This window comes from Papaver somniferum, chromosome 6 (genome assembly GCF_003573695.1).
Source record: "Papaver somniferum cultivar HN1 chromosome 6, ASM357369v1, whole genome shotgun sequence".
Classification (NCBI taxonomy): Eukaryota; Viridiplantae; Streptophyta; class Magnoliopsida; order Ranunculales; family Papaveraceae; genus Papaver; species Papaver somniferum.
Window position 1 is genome coordinate 116782648 of NC_039363.1, and position 20546 is coordinate 116803193.

Genomic DNA, 20546 nt, shown 5'->3' on the forward strand with positions numbered 1-20546 from the left:
TTTTCAACGCTTTTGAGAAAAAAAAAAAAATCTTCAGATTGTAGTTTAAGGACGTTTCGGTCCTCTTGTAGTTTAAGGACGTTTCGGTCCCCTTCATAGTTTAAGGACATTACGCTTTCGGTCCCAATAGTAGTTTTAGAACATACAGGTTCCATCTTTGTAGTTTAAGGACATTGCGGTCCCATCTTCATAGTTTTAGAACATTTCGGTTCCATCTTCGTAGTTTAAGGACATTACGGTCCCATCTTTTTCGTAGTTTAAGGACATTTCGGTCCTCTTCGTTTCTTCGGTAGAATACTTCTTGTACTCTTGGTTTCTTGGTTTCTTCGATAGAATACTTTGTGTACTCTCTCGACAACTCATAGGATTTTAACCTAGTATTGTTGTTCTTTTTCTCATCACCTCTTGGTGATTGGTTTTTTTTTTCTTCTTCTTCTTTTTTTTTTTTTTTTTCCTTCACAACATGAATGTTGTTTCTTCTTCTCTCTTGTTCCAGTCACGCACTTCTTGCGAAACCTTCACACTTCTTTGTTCTTCAAGATTCTCTCATAATCCTGTCGTCTTTACAAAGTCTGCCACACTTTGTAGGATCTCCAAGTTTCTACCACAAACTCTTCAACCACACTTCACTTCTTCCAACATGTTTAACAGCTTTCTGCAATACCTCTGACAGAACTGTCACACTTGCTTCTGTTACGCTTCTGTAACGATTTTTCTTTGTAACATCTCTTCTCTAACAATTCTGTAACTGTTACTGACTTTCAATAACACCTCTGACAGAACTGTCACACTTCCTTCTGGTACGCTTCTGTAACGATTCTTCTTTGTAACATCTCTTCTCTAACAATTTCTACTGTTAGACTTTCAATAACACTTCCTCACAAACCCTAAACATCACGTACTGTGATTTTTTATTTTTATTTTTATTTTATTTTTTTTTTAACGACCTTGCTTCAAGCCTTTTTCGTCAAGTTCAGTTCTTCTTCGTCTTTTCAAAGTTTTTTTTTTTTTTTTTTTTTTTTTTTTTCTTTTTACCGATCATCACAGGTCCATTGACTTCAACAGAAGCTTCTCTTTTCTGGAATCACCATCATGATCATCATTAGCATCCGTCAATGGACATCTTCCTCCAACTTCACAGACACATCAAACATGGCATCATAACATCACAACACCTTCCCATCTTCTCTGTGCTTGCTTCTCGAGCTCCAATCACCGATCGAACAACATCAAGCTTGGGTTCTTCTCTGCAGTTTCATCATAGCAATCTCGTGATTTCTTCCAACATCTCCATCAATCGCAGCACCCATTCTCGAGCTGTCCATCTCCAGCTGATCACGATAACTCCCAACAATCACCGATCATCATCAAAACTGCCATTAATGACAGTTACCTACCGATTCCTTCACTGGCATCATCTACAACAGCAGCAAAGCCAAGGTCGAGTTATCCATCTCTGCCATTCGAGTTCCATTCAACTGCATGTTCTCGAGTTCTCATCACTGCTCACAACTCCAGCCAGCCATCAAGTACTCCCATCACAGAAAAACCATCTCTGCCATGCTCGAACTCATCTTCACCATCAATATCTCGAGCATCATGTAACAGAACAACAAGTCACTGATTTTCAAACTTTGTATCTTCACCAAACACGAGTACTCATGTTGTTCTCTTGTTCATGGCAACATCCAATTTTCTCAGCCTTCTCAACGACTAGAAATACCTCTTAACTCAAACCCTAACAGCACTCGTGTGTTGTTCTTTACCTGCATCACCGCTTTTGACAGATAACATCATCACCGTCTAACAGTGAACCAACATGTCACGAACCGCATCAGGATCTGTTTTTTTTTTTTTTTTTTTTTTTTCTTTCTCAGACTCTTGCCAGAATAAAACACCAACACAGCACTCGTTTGCAACCACCATCTACAAACCCTAACCCGTCGCAGCTTCATCTTCAAACATCAAAGCACATCGAGTACTTCTCTGAACTCATCACGAACACCTCCTTGTCCTTTAAGAACGACAAACAACAGCACAATCTTCTTCTTTATCATCACTGTTCTGCCTTTCTTTGCGGCTAACAATAGCATCACTGTCCTCTTTCTTCTTTAAACAGCAACTTTTTTTTTTTTTTTACGGACTTCTTCTGTAACCTCCTTCTTGCATCTTCTTACCAGAACCGCACGTCAACATCTCTATGAACATCAGCATCTCAGGCTCTCGCTCTAAAGAGTTTAAGGACAAGACGAACGTAACATCATGACTTGCAAAACCTTCAAATTTATCGGACCTCTTCAAGCTTTTGAGAAACTCCAACGTGATCAACAATTTTTTTTTTTTTTTTACTTCTCTCAAACCCTAACGCAGCTTCTTCTCCTTTTTAATGAAAAAACAAACTCTCTAACACAAACGAAAAACTTGTTATCTTCTCCAACTTTTTCTCCTTCTCCTCTCCCTTCCTCTCACCTTGCTCTGATACCATGTTAAGGATCGAGCAAGAGAGAGGAGAGCATAAACGCGCGGAAGCAATAGACTACATTGATAATAATTCGGTATATTAATTTTCATGGCTCAACAGCCTATTTATATTGTTCACAAACTTGATGACCACTCAAGGTACTTTCCTAACTAAGATCAAACTCTAAACATAGACACTTTCCTAATATAACTCTCACAACTTAATGTGCATATCTCCTAAATATAGACTCTCATATATTATTTCCTAATAGAGAGTTATCTTCAAACTAAAGATCTAGCTAACAGAAACAGAACATAAATTTTTTTTCACAATTAACCTTGAGCTCAGAAGCAAATCCATAATCCAAATTACAGGTTAACCAGAAGGAAATGTCTAGAAGCAATATCTGATTAAATTGTCCACAACGGCAAACTTCATAATGGTAAATAACACCATCGGAGTGGGGTGAATGATAAAACCTGAATAATAATAGCGAAGCATATGTTGTTCTAAAGCAACACCAGAAGCTAAGTACCCTTCCATCTTTACCTATATCTATCTTATAAAGAACCTCACTTACATGAACCTCTGTAGCTAAACTGATCAGAATCACCCATTTTAGCTGTTATAGCTTAAGCTCAAAAAGCAGGAGTTAAATACCGCAAGTATACGACTTAATTTACTTCTAGATGAATATGCAATAAAAGTGCTAGTCCTTCATTGTGTATTTTAGAGTTCCACATCTGAACCTAGAGTTCCTAAGTAATCCTAATCAAAGTATTTACCATTTAATTTCTCTCACTGCTGAAAACCTCTTTGTGCCAATTCTATATCTTGTGCAAAGGTAAGCAATATACCTAACTATACATATTTTTGTTGTTGTTTGTCTTCAGTTTTGGAAACAGATGGGTCACACCTTTTCCTCTTAGAATCTCAAGTTCCCAGTCCATCAACATATTCATTCAGTTCAATTCAGACAGACGAGGGCAAAGACACTTATTCCAAAACCAAGGAGCAAAGGGAATTTTTTCTCAGCAAGAAGATATTCATGGGAAGTTTTTCTCAGCAAGAAGATATTCATAATTGTTTACATGTATTTAACTTTCAGTTCAGCATACTTTAAAACATAATATGTTCATAAGTATAAACCCTACTCTGAATAAAATAATTCATAAAACTCTCTTTCAATAAAATTCCAAAATACCCTGTAGCAAATTATCTCAAATTTTCAGAAGTGAACCAATAAAATTCTTCTCTTCATTAATAAATGACTTGAAATTAATAGAATGAAACATAAACAAATGTTAGACTAGGAATGCAAACCCAAATAAAATAAAACCCCTAAAACTTAGAAAAAAACCTGGAATTTACCTGATTAACATAATATCATGTTTTACAAATCTGCACTATCTATTAATCATGCATGTCCTGTTATAATTTATTAAAAAAGTGAACCAGTTTAATTTATCAATATCAAACACTAACATGATGATATTAAATAAACATACATACCTATTCCGTCTGGATTTGATAAATTCATATCCATCCGTCTCTGATTCTATGCAAAGTTATATACGAGGGAGAAGAGAAGAAACTGAAACTGATATTGGGATTATAGGGAGTGAAAAATACTAGAACCCCATACTATATGGGTTCAACATATACAATCCCCATTAAATGGATCATTCATTGTCAACTCCATACTTTAGGAAAACGATATTGCTAGGCCCAAAAAATAAATTTTTCTTCAGATCTGGCCTATAATTAATTATTACGAATTTTAATAATGATAACACTACCCTTTCCTATTTATATCATTAGATATTTTCTTTTTAGTTCATTTTCCTTTTCACTTTTTCTCTCTCATTTTCTTCTGCTCTCTCTCGGATGAAGGAACAGACGAGAAGACACAATTTCCGATTGAAATTTTCAGTGAAAAATGATCTCAAAACCTAGATCATGATTATCTAAACGTTAATTCGACATCAACATCACTTGTTCTTCAGAGATTCAATGAAAATCGATGGAAAATGAATGATCATCATCATCAGCAGCAAATGAATCTGAAGATCCGCCTACGAATTTAACATATAAGCTTCGTTTTATCTTTAACGTTTCACTTCAATAAGTAGATTTGGTTCTTCGATTTTTCAGATATATATTTCTGCAAAATCATTTTGTGATTTTTAAAACTTTTTAAAAGCTTGATTTCAGCATAAATCTCTTATTGAAATCATTATTAGAGTTAGATCTGTTATAATCTCACCTTAATCTTACTGTTGAGAGTAAAATTTCGAAAAAAACATTCAAGAAAAATTTCTAGATCTTTTAATTTTTTATCTCGATCGAAAATCGGTTTTCAGATTTGAAATCAGTGAATCATTATCTCTTTTACCCATCTATTTGATACGAATTCTATATACTTTGATTTTTGAACTGATTTTTGCTCATTTCTAATGTTACCTGTTCTTAAAAAATGACTTTTAGCTCAATCTTATTTTCTTTGGTTGTTCAAATTTAAACAACATGATGTAGTACGATTTCAAGATTTAGATTATATATCTAATCAAAATTTTATGTCAATTTCGTCATCTGCTAATATCTTCTACAGAGCGTCAATTACTGGCAGCGTGTTGCGATGCTCTCAAATCCAAAAAATCTAAAGTTGAAGAATAAAGAGATATGGAAGGAAAAGTTGGATCAGAAGTGATTGTACAGGTAAAATGGATTAGGTTACTAAATTATGGCTTGTGCTTCAATTTTCAGTTCATAGCTTGTGATGGTGAAAGTTGGAGCAGGTGATGATGCTGGTAGTGGTACTGAAGCTAGAGAGCTGTTCATTGTGCTTCAATTTTCTCATTTTGATGATTATGCACACATGTGTAACTTTCGTCTACACATCCAAATTGCATGTGTAACTTTCATCTACACATCCAAAATGCATGTGTAACTCTCAGTTACACTATTCAGATGCATCTGTAACTCCCAGTTACACTAGTCATATACATGTGTAACTCTTATTTATACTAGTCAAGTGCATGTAAAACTGGTTTATACATTGTTGTATGTATTATTCTTTTTAATCTCATAAAATATTATTGTTTTTTGTTACTCTTAAGGTTGCCAATAACTCAATATAGTTGACTGCTTATTTTTGTGGTATTTTTGTAGGATAATCTCCCTGGAATTTGAGTTGGCGCTGAAATATGAGGAGTATGAGGTAGAATTCATAATTGAGTAAACTGAGGACCAAGTGAAGAAGATTGTTGACACACTAATGGTGCTGAAATTGCATCCATAGATGTTGTTGGTGAGTGGATGTATTGACACTGTTATGAATATGCTATTAGATTTGATATTTCTATGGATTAGAAGTATTCAATTTTGAGTATCTAAGTAAGATATTTAAGTGCTTCAACTTTTGAGTATCTAAGTAACATCTCTTTTTTTGACATGCAAGTTATTTCCTCATTGCAAGTAAGCTGAACTTGAAGTGGAGTAGTCTGAACTTCAGAATTTAGTATCGGCAATAAGCAAAACTATAACTACGCGAGTTTTAGGTCGAGGATGAGACGAAATGGAGTTTCTTCTTAGCAAAAAGAGCCTGGACTTGAAGATCAACCTTCACTTATATTGATTGTAATGCCAATCACTTAGGTACGAAACCTAATATTTTTATTGTGTCTTCCTTACTGCTCTCAGTCATCTTCCTTGGGAATGTAGGTGAGGATATAAGTCTGGAATAGTTTGTTCACTTGATTTAGTTTTTGTGATATACGTCTGTGTAACTCTCAGTTACACAACTCAGTTGCATGTGTAACTTCTGTGTACACATTCTATATGCATGTGTAACTTATCCTTACACTAGACAGATGCATGTGTAACTAGAAGTTACACAAGTTAGATACATGTGTAGCTCCTTATTACACATGCTAAAATAAAAATAGGTCCTTCTCCTTACACTAGGCTTCAAAGATAAGTTATCATGTGCCTTTTATGTGATCTTTATTCTATAGTTTTGCCTTCAATTATTCTATAATTTTGTTTCTTTATTTTTTGTCCATCCAACCTAATTTCATGGATGCAGCCGCACCACCGTGCCAACGGCATGCCAGCCACATCTCCGCGCCAAAGGCATACCGTGTCAGCCGCACCACCGTGCCAACGACATGCCAGCCATGCCAGCTAAATTTTCGCGCCAAAGGCATACCGTGCCAGCCGCACCACCATGCCAACGACATGCCATCCATGCTAGCCACATCTCCGCACCAAAGGCATACCATGCAAGCCGCACCACCGTGCCAAAGCCATGTCGGCCATGCCTTCAGGTCGCTGGCTTCCAAACGAAGGGTTACAACAATCAACGGCTACCCTTCCTTCTGAGATGCAAATCTCAGCCATCAAGTTCGCCCCCAAGCTCATGGTAACTTATTGCCCAATTCCAAATTCCACGGTTTATGCCAAAACCCTAATTTGGTCGCGCATAAAACATGCCAAAGCCATGCCGGCCATGCCTCCATGCCGCTGGTTGCCAAACGAAGGGTTGCAACAATCAACGGCTACCCTTCCTTCTGAGATGCAAATCTCAGCCATACAAGTTCGCCACCAAACACATGGCAACTTCTGGCCCAATGCCAAATCCCACGGTTTATGCCAAAACCCTAATTTGGTCGCGCCTAAACATGCCAAAGCCATGCCGGCCATGCCTCCATGCCGCTGGCTTCCAAACGAAGGGTTGCAAAAATCAACGACTACCCTTCCTTCTGAGATGCAAATCTCAGCCGTACAAGTTCGCCCCCAAACGCATGGGAACTTCTGGACCAATGCCAAATTCCACGATTTATGCCAAAACCCTAATTTGGCCGCGCCTAAAACATGCCAAAGCCAGGACGGCCATGCCTCCATGCCGCTGGCTGCCAAACGAAGAGTTGCAACAATTGACGGCTACCTTTCCTTCTGAGATGCAAATCTCAGCCGTACAAGTTCGCCACCAAACGCATGGAAACTTCTAGCCCAATGCCAAATTCCACGGTTTATGCCAAAACCCTAATTTGTCCGCGCCTAAAACATGGGAAAGTCATGCCGTCCATGCAACCATGCCACTGGTTGCCAAACGAAGAGTTGCAACAATCGACGGCTACCCTTCATCCTGAGATGCAAATCTCAGACGTACAACCTTTCCACCAAACGACTTGTGGCAATCTCTTGGCTACGGTGCCAATTCTTGGTCACGGTACCAAACCCTAATTGGCAACGCCCAGGACATGCGCAAGCCATGTTGCAGCCACTCCGCTAGCTTCCAGTGGAAGGTAGCCATAATCAATGGCTACCCTTCCTCTTGAAATGCAAATCTCGGCCGTCGAAGGTCGCCACCGAACCGGCAAGCTTCTCAATCTTAACTTGCCACACGTAGCAACATGCTACTCGTTTTCCACGAAAACACTAGAGACATCAAAACATGTCACAAACTGGGGGATGCTCATCAGGGTATTGGTCTGGCGGTTTACAACGTGCGGCGTACACTACGCCTGTTACAGGAAAGTGTCATAAGAGTGAGGCGGTTAGTAAATACAAGAAGTAATGGTAAAATGTTTCCTTCAATATGGAAACATCAATTCCAGGCGTTACCCGTTACCGCTTTCTTCCATTTACTCAACCGTTTCCACTTCTTACGAGACCAGGGTACGTTTCCTTGCGACTTGTATAAATAGGTCTCACCTATTTCTACCAAGAAGAAGTTTTTTTGGTCAGGAGAATACACCACACTCAGAAATCACTTGCTAGCTTTCCAACCTGCTAGTGTCTCACTTTCTGATACAAGTCATCAAACAACTACTCTTCCAGAATCAACTATTCTGGTCTCAACACTCTCTTCGCTTCCCTCCCTAAGAACAACTCTTCTGCTTCACTTTGTGACCAAAGAAAGTCTGGAACGTCCATTTATTGGTTTAGGCCGTGTAAGGACCCTCGAGCTCGTCAACGCTATTAGACTTGTCAAGAGACGTATTAGCCGATAATAACTCGATTAGTTTAACACGAAGGTTAACTAATAGAATTAATCTAACAACGATTTGGATACGAAACTAGTACCGTTTGATAGATCTCGAAAAGTTACGCAGGATGGATTACTCGAATGTGCCAATCGGATACCGGACGAAGAAGTTATTGTTGGATAAGTATGAGGGGCAAAATAATGACTTCATAGCTTAACCCTGTGGCTGCACTTATCTTCAACGGGTGTCATGTAATTTTGGGGTGGTCGTGTCAATACTGATCGAGAAGATAAAACTCTACTTCTCTTTTTTCTTTTTTTCTTTCTTCTTCTTCATTCTTCTTCTTTCTACTTATCTTCTCTTTCCTTCTTACTCTGTTCTTCTTCTCCTGCGAGTTGTGAGAGATCTAACGGAGGTTTGGTAATCGGCAGGAGGCGGAGAAGATCATGGAGTGGTTTGTAGTGATGATGTTATCTGTTATTGACTCAAATTCGAATGAGATAACGAATTAAGAGTTAGGGTTCTGCTAATTTGGTGAAGGATTAATTTGAGTTATTAATTGAAATATCAAGGAAGGGTTCCTCGTGGTGATGATTGAGTTGTGGTTGGTTCTGAGTTAAAAGAAGTGACGAGTTAGAGAGGATTAAGTTAGGGTTTGAGTTTGGGTTCAATCCATAGAAGAATTGAATAATGAAAGATAGATTTGAGTGATTGGTGATGAAGAAAAAGAAGGGTTGTATTAATTTGTCGATGTGAAGCTGTTCTTATGAAGAATCACAAATCAGGCGAATAACGTAGAGAAGCTGTAGAATATAAAATTGATGTTCTGGAAGAATGATTCGAGATGGGTATTGAATGATTGAGTGTATTAGAGTGGAGTTATAAATGAAGTTAACTCTCAGATGATGGAATTGATGTTCTAGGAAAGGGGGTTTGTGATGGGTGTTGATCAATTGAGTGAATCAAGGTTCAAGATGAAGATTAATTCGAGATTAAAGAATATTAGGGTTTCTGCAGTTGATTTGTTTTCGTGTGAAATTAAAGATGAAATTGAAAGTGTAGAAGTCTGTTTGGAGTTGGGTTTGTTTGTAATTAAGAGTTAAGATTGATTTGGAAGATGAGATTGGTGAATCAGTAAATTAGGATTCATGTTCTGTTCTTCCCCAAAATTGAGGTTAGGGCTTTTGAGAGGAATTGAACCAAACTGGTGGGTTGTTGTCATCTTAAGAAGGATTGATGAAGATGGTTGGGATGATATGTTGAATAGACTCAAGGAGAAAGAAGGATTCAATTCCAATGGGTGAGGTAATAATTCTTCTCTGCAATCTTAATAAAGTATTTTAAGTGTTATTATTGTGTTCATGTGGTTGTTTATGAAGTTGATAGCGAGACTGTTTTAGAATGGTTTAATGAAGTTGGGTGTAGCTTAATTTTCTTGAGTTACAGAGAATGGAGGTGATACAAGAATTGATTTTATTTCAAGATGGGGATTTGGTCTTGTTGTAATTGCAGGTAATTAAATGAGTTAGAATGGATTAGATTTCAGTGAAGATATGGATGTGTAGTTGAGTTTGTTTAACTGACAATGATGATTTTGTTTATGGAGGTTTAAGTGTGCTAGAGTTGGTGTGTTGCTGTTGGATTGTACTTAGGCATGTGTAGTTGCGGTTCTGAGGTATAGTGGTGTTGTTTGTGTAATTGAGACAGAAATGAAAGAGTTATGTCTATGGAAGGTAAATGTTTCCATGATAGATGAGTTGAACTGAAACTGCAGGTGATAATGGTTTATGAGTTATTGGTGGTAGAAGTAATTGAGATTAAGTCAATTTGAGTAGAAGTGCATATGAGCCTGTTCAACCATTGAATGTAGTAAATTGTAATAGGAATAAGATAAATGAGTTATAGATGGAAGTGGCGTTATATGTTGTTCAGTGTTTTACCTGTGTTGATGTTGATGGAGGATGGAACTGGACTTTGGTTAAAGCCTGGAATCAGGTTGGTAGAGAATATGTAAATGTATTGTGTTTTGGTTTGTGTTGTTTGTTGTGTTGCATCATGATTCTGCATTAGAAGCCTGGCCTGTGCAATGGCCTGCACCTAGTCTTTCCAGTCAGCTGTTAGACTTAGCTGACTCAGTTTATCTGACTGAGTCAGATATGAATTTGACTTACGTGAATCAGTCTTAGTGACTGAGTTAACTCAGTAAACCCTGATCAACTCGTTGAGTTGACTCATTTGACCATTGACACTGGACTTGACCACTTGACTGACGTTGACTGTTAGAAACCTGATGACTGTTAGAGACTGTCAGTTAATCAGATGGCCAGACCTTAGATTAATGGGCTGGATTAATGAACTTGGGCTTAGGCATAGTTTTCATGTCTTGATGGGTTGGACCTCTTGTGGTCCGAATTAGCCTTTGGCTTATTCTACAAAGTTGTAGATATTCATAAGACTTAGCTATGCACTCTAGAATCAATCTAATTGGAATATTAAACCCTTAGTTATGTTAAAGATAGAGAATAAGATACCTTAATGGGTTTAGAACCATTAAATAAAATTGTATGATTCTTGTGTGAGCTTTTTTGGCTAAACTTTTAGAGTTCTTGTATGATTAACAGTTAGTCTATTAACAACGATCGATTCAAAGAATGAACAAGTGGATCGTGGATCTCGAGGTAGGCGTGGCTTGTCATCAAAAGAGGTGGGAATATATTTGACTCTTTGGTAAACATTATTGTTTTTCTTTACAAAAGTTTATGTTTAACAAACTCATGTATTTCTGTTTGTGCGTTGTATGCATTGTTTAACTTGTTTTACGATGATTATGTTGATTCTGTTAATCTTTCCATGGTTTGGAAAGGACCTGTAATTTGTTGTGGTCAATATGAATCGTTATGGGAAATAAGAATTTCCACGTGTGGTATATAGGATACGCTCCTTCACATTTATACCTAGAGCTTTTTATGATATATTGGTCGACAGTTTGCGAGTTCGGAATTGTCGACATCCATATTTACGATTAGGTGTGGATTTGTGAGTTCGGAATTGCACAGCCATAGTATAAATTGTTTGAAGAAGAAGTTTGTCCATATACATGTTTGTTTACTTCTGTGAGGATATGCTCTTTCGCGTTTATATCTACATGAATTCAGCTTTTATGCTTATATCGGTCGACAGTTTGCGAGTTCGGAATTGTCGACATCCATATTTACGATTAGGTATGGATTTGCGAGTTCGGAATTGCACAACCATACTATACATTGTTTGAAGAAAGAGCTTTTCTGTGAGGATATGCTCTTTCGCGTTTATATCTACATGAATTCATCTTTTATGCTTATATCGGTCGACAGATTGCGAGTTCGGAATTGTCGACATCCATATTTACGATTAGGTATGGATTTGCGAGTTCGGAATTGCACAACCATACTATACATTGTTTGAAGAAAGAGCTTGTCCATATTCGTGTTTGTGTATCTCAGTGACTTGGTCACTATTTAATGTCTGGGAAAACATTATTGTTTTTCTTAATCTTGCTTATGATTACTTATAAGTTAAATATTAATTATTCCCACTTTCAGTTTTCAGAGACAGATCAGAGTTGCGCAGCGAAATCCACAAGTGTTGACTCCATTAATTAGTTAACTTCCGCTATGTTTATTATGTTGTTTATTGTATCTGTAAACCAATTGACTATTATATATGTATCATTTGAGAGAAATTCATGTATATATATATTCTGAGCGGAGTTAGTTTTGGGATAAATTTTGTAGCAGATTTCTTACTTGAATGTTTAAGTATTTGAATTAGATTCGTAGTGCCTCTTTATTTAGTTAATCTCTTGGATTAGTCAGCTGCTAGCTTAGGGGGCGCTACATGCCGGATTTGTAGAGATTGATCTCTCGAATCAAAGTACTCCCTTGCAGTACATTGTTTAGGGTTTAGACTCGTTTCTCACCCACAACACACGAAATTACTGAAATCATCAGAAACCGTTTTCACCCTCAAACAGACCCAAAGTCGAAGACTTTGATAAACAAATTTGTATCACAAAGAAAAGTCTACGATAATAGATAAATCTGTCTCCCATAGATAAATCTACAAGTTTGTTCCGTCTTTTGATAGAAATCAAGGTGAACAGGAACCAATCGATAACTCGGACTTATATTCCCGAAGAACATCCTAGATTTATCAATCACCTCACAATAATCTTAATCGTATGGTAGCGAAACAAGATATTGCAGAATCACAAACGATGAGACGAAGATGTTTGTGATTTATTTTTATCTTGCCTATCGGAGAAATAAATCTCATGCCAATAGAAGATCAGATCACACAACTACAAGAGAAGTAGTTTCGGTCTGGCTTCACAATCCCAATGAAGTCTTCAAGTCGTTAACCTACAGGGTCTCGAGAAGAAACCTAAGGTTAAAGGAGAATCGACTCTAGCTAAACCTATCACATGGAAGGTGTGGGGATTAGTTTTTCCAGTTGCTAGAGTTCTCATTTATATAGTTTTCAAATCAGGGTTTGCAAACAATGTTAGCTTAGTAACAAAGTATTCAATATTTACCGTTAGATGAAAACCTGATTAGAACTTGTCACACAGAAATGAAATGTATTTCATTTAGGTTTGAGTAACTGTACCTAAACGTGTACACTTAGTTGGTTCAACAATAGTTAACCAATGGTTAGCCATGTGAGCATTATCATATCAACCGTATTCATCTTTCTCATGACTAGTTCCAATGACTTCAAAAGAACTAGTTGAAGAGTTGTTCAATTGCTTAGATCTTTATTCATAGACACCATTGAAACAAAATCGGTTTAATTCATTTGAATCACTTCATGAATAATATAGCCACGGTTTGCAAAGATTGCATTCCTTAGAATTTATTTGTTTAAGTTCATGAACTACCGATTTGAGAAATAACCAACTTAAGTATGTGCACGGGTATGCGTACTTAAGTTACCGGATGAGTTGGTTTAGTTTCCAAACTCAGCAGAATTTTTCGGGTGAAAATTTTCCGCCAGTGGTTCGGAAAATTGGAGACTCCCCGCATGTAAAATAAAATAAAAATCGATTCCGATTTTGATTTTGATTTTCCAACCCTAAAAATTTGTATAACTTAATCACTAATCATACTTAATTTATTTTTATTTAATTATTAGCACTAACTAATGGAAGATATCACCATTAACAAAATTAATAGGTTAAGGGATTTTGTTGATTACTATTTTATGATTATGTATTTTGCCATCTTATGAGCCTGAAAACCAAAAGTTTGGAGCCGTGTAATAGGATTCTTTTAAAAACAAAATAAAATATCAAATTTATATTAACGAATTTCACTTGATTCTTCTCGCCACAAGAGCAACCTATTTGTAACCTTTTGTTGTCGAAATAAAATAAAATTCCATCATCAAAATCTTAACTACAGTATGTCAATGAGACATAAAAACGGTACTGGTACTCCTCCTCCTCCTCCTACAGAATTACCCTCGACTGAATCAAAGATGAGAATGAATGTTGAGAAATCCAACGAGAATAAGAAGATATCTTTGAGCTTCCTTATGGCTTGTTTTATTGGTATTAATTCTGGTTTCTTGATCGGGTATATGACCGGTATCATAGGTATGTACTATGTACAGGTCTGCTTAATTTTTACTTGTTTTGATGATTTTGTTGGGCGCGGGGTTTAGGGTTTATACTGTTATGATAAAATCAAGTAATCAATTTAAATTTTACATACACCAGCACCTCCAGAAATACCATTACGATGATGTTACTGATTGCTAACTGGATTGTGATTTGATTAGGGTTTATCTTTTTATCTTTTTTTGCTCTAAATCTATGTTTAAATGCTTTGAGAAGAATTAGAGCTTTGATTTATCTTGCGATTGATTATTTCAGGGAAGGGAAGAATTAAAAACTGATATAGGTGGTTCTTGTTATAAACCCTACCTGATACAGGTTTCTAATGTATTAACATTGTACTTGTTAGTTTTTAGCTTGGGATGGTAACAGAAAATTGTCAATGCTACCAGCAGAGATACTTTATTGTTAGAGATTTCATTTTGCTGATATAAAAAATCAAGATACCCTTATACCTAAGCAAGTATTTACTTTTCTATACATACAAATGCTCGATGTTCATGAAATGAATGTGATGGATTTGCAGGAGGGCTTATGTTTGGGACAGGATTCGTGAACCATTTCTACCCATCTGATGATGCTTTCACCTACAGCGACATTGTATTGTACTCCATGCTCATGTCTTTCTTTCCTGCAATTCTCTACATCTCCGGTTCCATTGGGATAGATATTAGAAAACGAGATTTCAGTAGATTGGATATGAGAAGGCATATGATCTTGTCTGGAGCACTCGTCTCCATGGGTTCAGTGGTCACTATTTTCAACGCCGTGCCAATCATATTTATTTTAGGTCCGAATCTGTTTGCTATGGGTTTTGGCATGATGTATCAGGTATCTTGTTTTATTAAGCATATAAGTATATTTTTAGTTTATTAAATCATGTTCTATCATGCATAAAACTTCTCATTAACATTGGTCAGAAACGAGGTATGGAGCTAGTCAGCACTTCTCCTATTGGATACTGATCAAAGGCCATGGGTTTGAATCGCGTCATCTTGAATGTGGACAACTCCTTTCATTGTGTGTTAGCTAAGCCAATAGTAGATATTTTCTTTACCTAGCTTTGTTTTGTCTTTCGTAAGTGGAAAGATGTTGGCAGAGTGAATGTTTTACTGGCCAATTTGTTCTTTACTCGGTATGGGATCATTAAACTAGGTGAAGAAAAGATTTGGTAACTAACTGAGGTGGTTCCATATGCATTCGCTCTATTCCATGCTATTTGGTGCGACAAAAACATCACATCGACACCGTGTATGATGTCAGTATGTGTTGTTTCATGCAAGTTTTTATTCAAACAGGTGGGAGTCTAGTTCATTGTCATACCATTACCATAGGGCACCTGACCTAACAATGTGTAACACCAAATTGAGTAAAAGAGTTGAACTGTCATCGCATTTCTAGTTAAAACCACCTTGTATGCTCTGATTGTGAACCTGATCTTCTTAATTTGTTGCTCATGCGAGGGGCCAAAAAGGAGAATAGTAGATCAGTGTCCAAAATCAAAGCAAACAATAATCAATTAAGGTAGTCATTCCATATCTTTTTAACTGTCCAGCTATCCTTCTTCATTTCGTGTCATTATTTTCGTACAGGGTGCTCAAGTCTATATGTCCGAAATGGGTTTCGCTCATAAAAATTACTTAGCTTCCCTAAATATTGCCTTTAAAATGATGATCGCCATTGGTATCTTTGTGGCCAATATTGTGAACTGCTGCACCAACAGTATCAAAGGTGGGTGGGGCTGGGAAGTTAGCATAGGAATTGCTGCAATCCCTGCTGCTATCATCTCTATCGGGTCTTTCTTACTCCCAGACACTCCAATGTCCATGATTAAGTTAGGTAAGTTTGATGATGCAAAACAGTTGCTCCAACGCCTCCATGGCACCAATGACGATGTTTATATACTGTTCAAAGAATTATTAGCCACTAACGAAGCATCAAAGTCGGCGAAAGGATGTGAGAAGCAAATTATGTCTCAAACACAGAACACACCCTACCGTGTGATGGCCATAGCTCTCTCCTTGTTCCAACAGCTCACAGGAATGAATGTAATTGTTATGTATGCTCCCTACCTTTTTCAAGTTATAGGATTTCAAGAAAGTGCAGCTCTAACATACACTGCAATTATTGGAGGGGTCAATGTTGCTGCAACCATCATTGGTATAATCTCAGCAAGACAAGGTTGCAGAAGGGTTTTCCTCATAGCCGGAGGAGTTCAAATATGTGTTGGTCAGGTAATGGTACTAAATTAACAACAAAATATTAGGGTGTTAGTCCTTAAGGGAGTTGGGGGAGTTAGGTGTAGTTTGGTTTTTTCCTGTTAGTCGTGGGGGAGTTCAAAGGAGTCTCTCGAAATCTCTGTTAGTCGTGGGAGAGTTTAGAAGAGTCTCCCGAACTCCCTAGAAAACCTTGTAGTCGTGGGGGAGTTTGAAAAGAACTCTCAAACTCCCTGTAAGTCGTTAAAATTAGAATGATAGGGAGTTGGTATTTTTGGGGGAGTTCTGGGGAGTTTATAGTGTATTTTTTCCTCGCTCCAAATCTCTCAAAAAAGTAGAGATTTCTGGAGAGTCTCTCAAACTCCCCACACTCAAAACACCAAACTCCCCACACTCTCTTACACTCCCTCAAAATCCCCAAAATTCAAAATACATTAAACTCCCCCAAATTCACTCGTGGACTAATCCCTGTAAGTTTGTGGAAAAATTACCTTCCTTGTGCGTGTCTGCGTATTACTAATGTAATGAAATTTTCAATTTCAGATCTTGTTGGGGATTCTGATATGGATAAAATTAGGAGGTGCAACGGGCCCTTCTGATGTGTACGACTACTTAATTATTTCCACCACCTGTGTTTGTGTTTGAGGATTTGCATGGTCATGGGGTCCATTAGTCTGGATATTTCTCTCTAGTGATGATATGTTACTATTATATCCCTTGGAGGTTCGGTCATGCGGGCAGGATTTGTCCTCAAAAGTATATTGGAACTTTTCCGGTTTCATGACTTTGGTATTCCCCTGCATGGTCTACCTATTCAAGTTTTATGTCTTATACTTGTTCGCTTTCTTCGGGGTGATTATGACTTTTCTTGCCTACTATTTCATGCCCGACACAAACCAAATCCTGGTTGAAGAAGATGTCTCTAAAGTATGGAAGCAACATTGGTTCTGGAGAAGGTACTTTGTTGACCTCGACAGCGATCTGATGGTATGAGTAACCACCTAGCATACAGTAACCGCACAGTAATGACTTTCATCCCTTTAAGTTTCTCTCCTTCACAATTCTAGCTGCTACATCATCAAAAGCTAGCTCATCCATCTTTTCATACTTAGCAGAAAGTGTGTCATTCTCTGATTTGACTCATGTTCTCAAGTCTCCCATATTTTGTAATTTATGTCAGTTAGGTAGATGTCAAAAACAATCATTTACTTTGTCTACTCATATGCCATCACATCCTTCAGAGTTGTTTTGTATGTATAGGACCTTGCTACAGCTGGGACAATGGGAGCTTGTCCAGTCTTGGGACACGACGTGGCACAATCTCAGCGGTAGAGTGGGGAATGACTCTAGCATCGAGATTGGTAATGGGGTGAAGAGAGGAATGATCAAAGGCATGGATTTATTGTCTCAGGATTGGCCCATGTTAGGTGTCCTAGTTCTAGAGTTTTCGGTCCGTTTTGTATGGTTCTCTGGGATCTAGTTAAGTTCTGCCAGTAGGTTCAGATACTATGTTAACATTGTAAATATGATTATTCAAGTTTGTTGGATATCATTATACATGATATAACTGTGAATCCAAAACTGTGTTTCTCAAGGTTTTGGTTGAGAACTTTTTACACTCTAGAATCGTAACCATGGGAACTGATGGTGGTGGGAGACTTTCATAATAAGGAACTTTCATCCATTCTATCTCTGATGAAGTTGTGTCCACGTACACCAGAGCATGGGCGTGGGCGTCTTGTTGACTTGTTGTGGTGGGAAGAACATTTCTTATATAATCTGGTGTACTAGAGTGTTGGCGGGTTCCTTCCAAAATCAGCAAACTGCTTGTAAGAAGTATGGTCTTTCATTTCACCCCATGAGAAACTATCCCATAGAAGTCCTGAATACAGTTACTAAGGTCCCTGGCTTTTATGTTTTCTCCTGTGGAGACCTTGTTTGATTACAGAATGTTCTCATCAGCTATAATGAACATAAATGGAATAATGCTTGTGTTCCGAAATCTGGCACGATATACAATTCTAGACATGCCGTCAGCGTCACCAATGAGACTAATTTTCCACTTAAGTCTGAGGTTCCATTTAATCCTTTACGTATCTTTTTGACATATCCAAAAAAAAAAAGGAAACATGTCTCATAAAATCAGTATAATGTACTGACTCGTTGAATTAATTGTACGGCGTATGCTTAGTCTAGAAACTATTCTATCTAATAAATTGAACAATAAAACAAGAAGGCTATTATTGGGGATTAAGGGATATTTTTGATTCAATAGCAATTTGTCCAAATTACCCTTCAATTAAAATTAAAACAAAAACAGAATAAAAACCTAATCTAATCTTCACACTTTCAAACTTTTGACTCCTGCTCTTCTTCTTCTCCTCTTTCTCTTCTTCTTCTTCTTCTTCTTCACAGTAAATTTTCATATCAATTCATTTCATCGTTTTCGATTAATCGGCGATCCGAAAATTGAGCCTCGTAGGATTGAAATCTGTATGAAAGATGAGGAAGAAACAAACTGATTGCAGTGACGGTAATCAAAATCTCAATTAACCCCCTGACCAACAACTTCATCCTCAACAACCACCGATTGAAGAAACTGATTTTTCGGATTTTCGAACTCCTCAACAACAACCCATGGTGTATGTAAGGTATTAATCGACAAACCCATCTATTCTTACTCGTTTTGTGCTTAAAACATGTTAGATTGAATCAAATTGAAGTAAATTTAGGATTTCTGTTTTTTTTTGAAGGTGTTACGCCTAGGTTCGCCAAGCGTAAGTCTAGTGTTTGAAGAATTTACGCCTAGGTTTAGAGGAATTCAAACCGTAAACTTGGAATTGCATGTCGTATTACGTCTAGGTTTAGTTGATTTCCAAACGTAATTCCAATTTTACGTCTAGGTTTAGTTACTGAATTTTCCTTTCGTCAACCTAGACGTAATTTGAATTTTATGTTTTGTTTGAAACCTAGGCGTAATTCTTCCTGGATGTTTTGAAGAAATTTTAACTTTGGGTTTACGTTTAAGTCTTGCAGCATATTTTCCAGAAGTAATGTGGAACGTCCAGGTTTTTTATATATCGAACCTAGACGTAATCTGAAACGTCCAAGTTTTGTATATTTCCAACCTAGACGTAATTTGGAACGTCCAGGTTTTCTATATGTCGAACCTAGACGTAATTCATCCTGAATATCATTTTTTATATAGATTGACTTGTGTTACTAATCCATCAATACTGATTGTATAAGTGGAATTTCTTGTAATTTGCAGGAATCGTGATAGAGCAAGGCCTAAAAAGAATAGGGGAAATAACTTAACACCAAAAGATACTCCTACACCTCGCCATGAAATTCATTGTGGGGTCGATTATAGAGGTCTCCCCAAGGATGCTAACAAGAAGAAGGATATGATTCAAGGAAGTAGCTCAACATGTCCTGAAATTGAAGATAATGTTTTCCAAGATCTAGAAATTGAAGGGGATCAATTTCAACTACCGGTGATATCGGGAAGTACACTTGTGATTAGGGATCCACCAAATCAACAACAAGAAGAAGAAATTGTTGTTCAAGGAAAAGGGAAACAAGTTGTTGTTGCTTCACCTGAAACTACACCTAAACCTCAAGTGAAGGAAAAGAATCCGAGGAAGATACCTTCACCAAAAGGCAAGCATATTCCTAAAGGCGATGATTTGTTTCCTTCGAAGAAGAATGGTAGATTTTGGGGTGAGGCGCCCGATCAATCTGTGGTCTTATTTGGTTATCCATATTCATGGGCTGCTAAGGTTTTCCAAAGCAAGGTAATAATCTCAAAATTTTACTTATTTTGCATGATTTTGTTCAATTTGATATTATTTGGCATAATTTAGAAAGTTAACAATTTTGTTGTTTATACATTCTTCGCAGGATCATGAAGTTGCGATAAAGAAATTGAAACATAAAAAGGGTGGTTATTGGCCATTAGAGGAAGAATGTAAAGCGGTCGTGATCTTGTAGCGGATACAAGACTAGGTAATGGAATTCTCAACCATCAGCATGAGTTTGATTCTACTGTTGCCACTGCCTTTAAAGAGCGATATTGGTTAGAAACCGATACTTTTCATCTGCCATTCGGTGAGATGACAATAACGCTGGATGATACGAAGCAAATCTTGGACTTAGCCATTGAGGGAAAATCTGTTTATGAAGGTTTTGACAACAATATGAGTTGGGGAGACATTTAT

The 20546-nt window shown here is 37.3% G+C and overlaps 1 protein-coding gene across 2 annotated transcripts; it reads left to right on the plus strand.

Annotated features, from left to right (window-relative positions):
• Nucleotides 1-13819: 13819 nt before the first annotated feature.
• On the plus strand, nt 13820-17812 carry LOC113286083 (sugar transport protein MST8-like). Of its 2 annotated transcripts, XR_003329099.1 has the most exons (5): nt 13820-14089; nt 14637-14941; nt 15703-16344; nt 16870-17313; nt 17587-17812. XR_003329099.1 is itself a non-coding variant. In XM_026534797.1 (4 exons), the coding sequence occupies exons 1-4, from the start codon at nt 13897-13899 to the stop codon at nt 16969-16971; spliced, it is 1242 nt and encodes a 413-aa protein (XP_026390582.1). In that variant the 5' UTR covers nt 13820-13896; the 3' UTR covers nt 16972-17812. The 2 variants fall into 2 exon arrangements, 1 of the variants encoding a protein (XP_026390582.1); XM_026534797.1 differs by having other exon boundaries at nt 16870-17812.
• Nucleotides 17813-20546: the final 2734 nt, after the last annotated feature.

What these genes read in the sequence shown, in the direction of transcription:
- LOC113286083 (XM_026534797.1), top strand. Translation starts at nt 13,897, where the DNA reads ATGTCAATGAGACATAAAAACGGTACTGGTACTCCTCCTCCTCCTCCT. An exon ending in GTTTTGGCATGATGTATCAG is followed by an intron (nt 14,942 to 15,702) that starts GTATCTTGTTTT and finishes ATTTTCGTACAG; the next exon opens with GGTGCTCAAGTCTATATGTC. An exon ending in TTCAAATATGTGTTGGTCAG is followed by an intron (nt 16,345 to 16,869) that starts GTAATGGTACTA and finishes TTTCAATTTCAG; the next exon opens with ATCTTGTTGGGGATTCTGAT.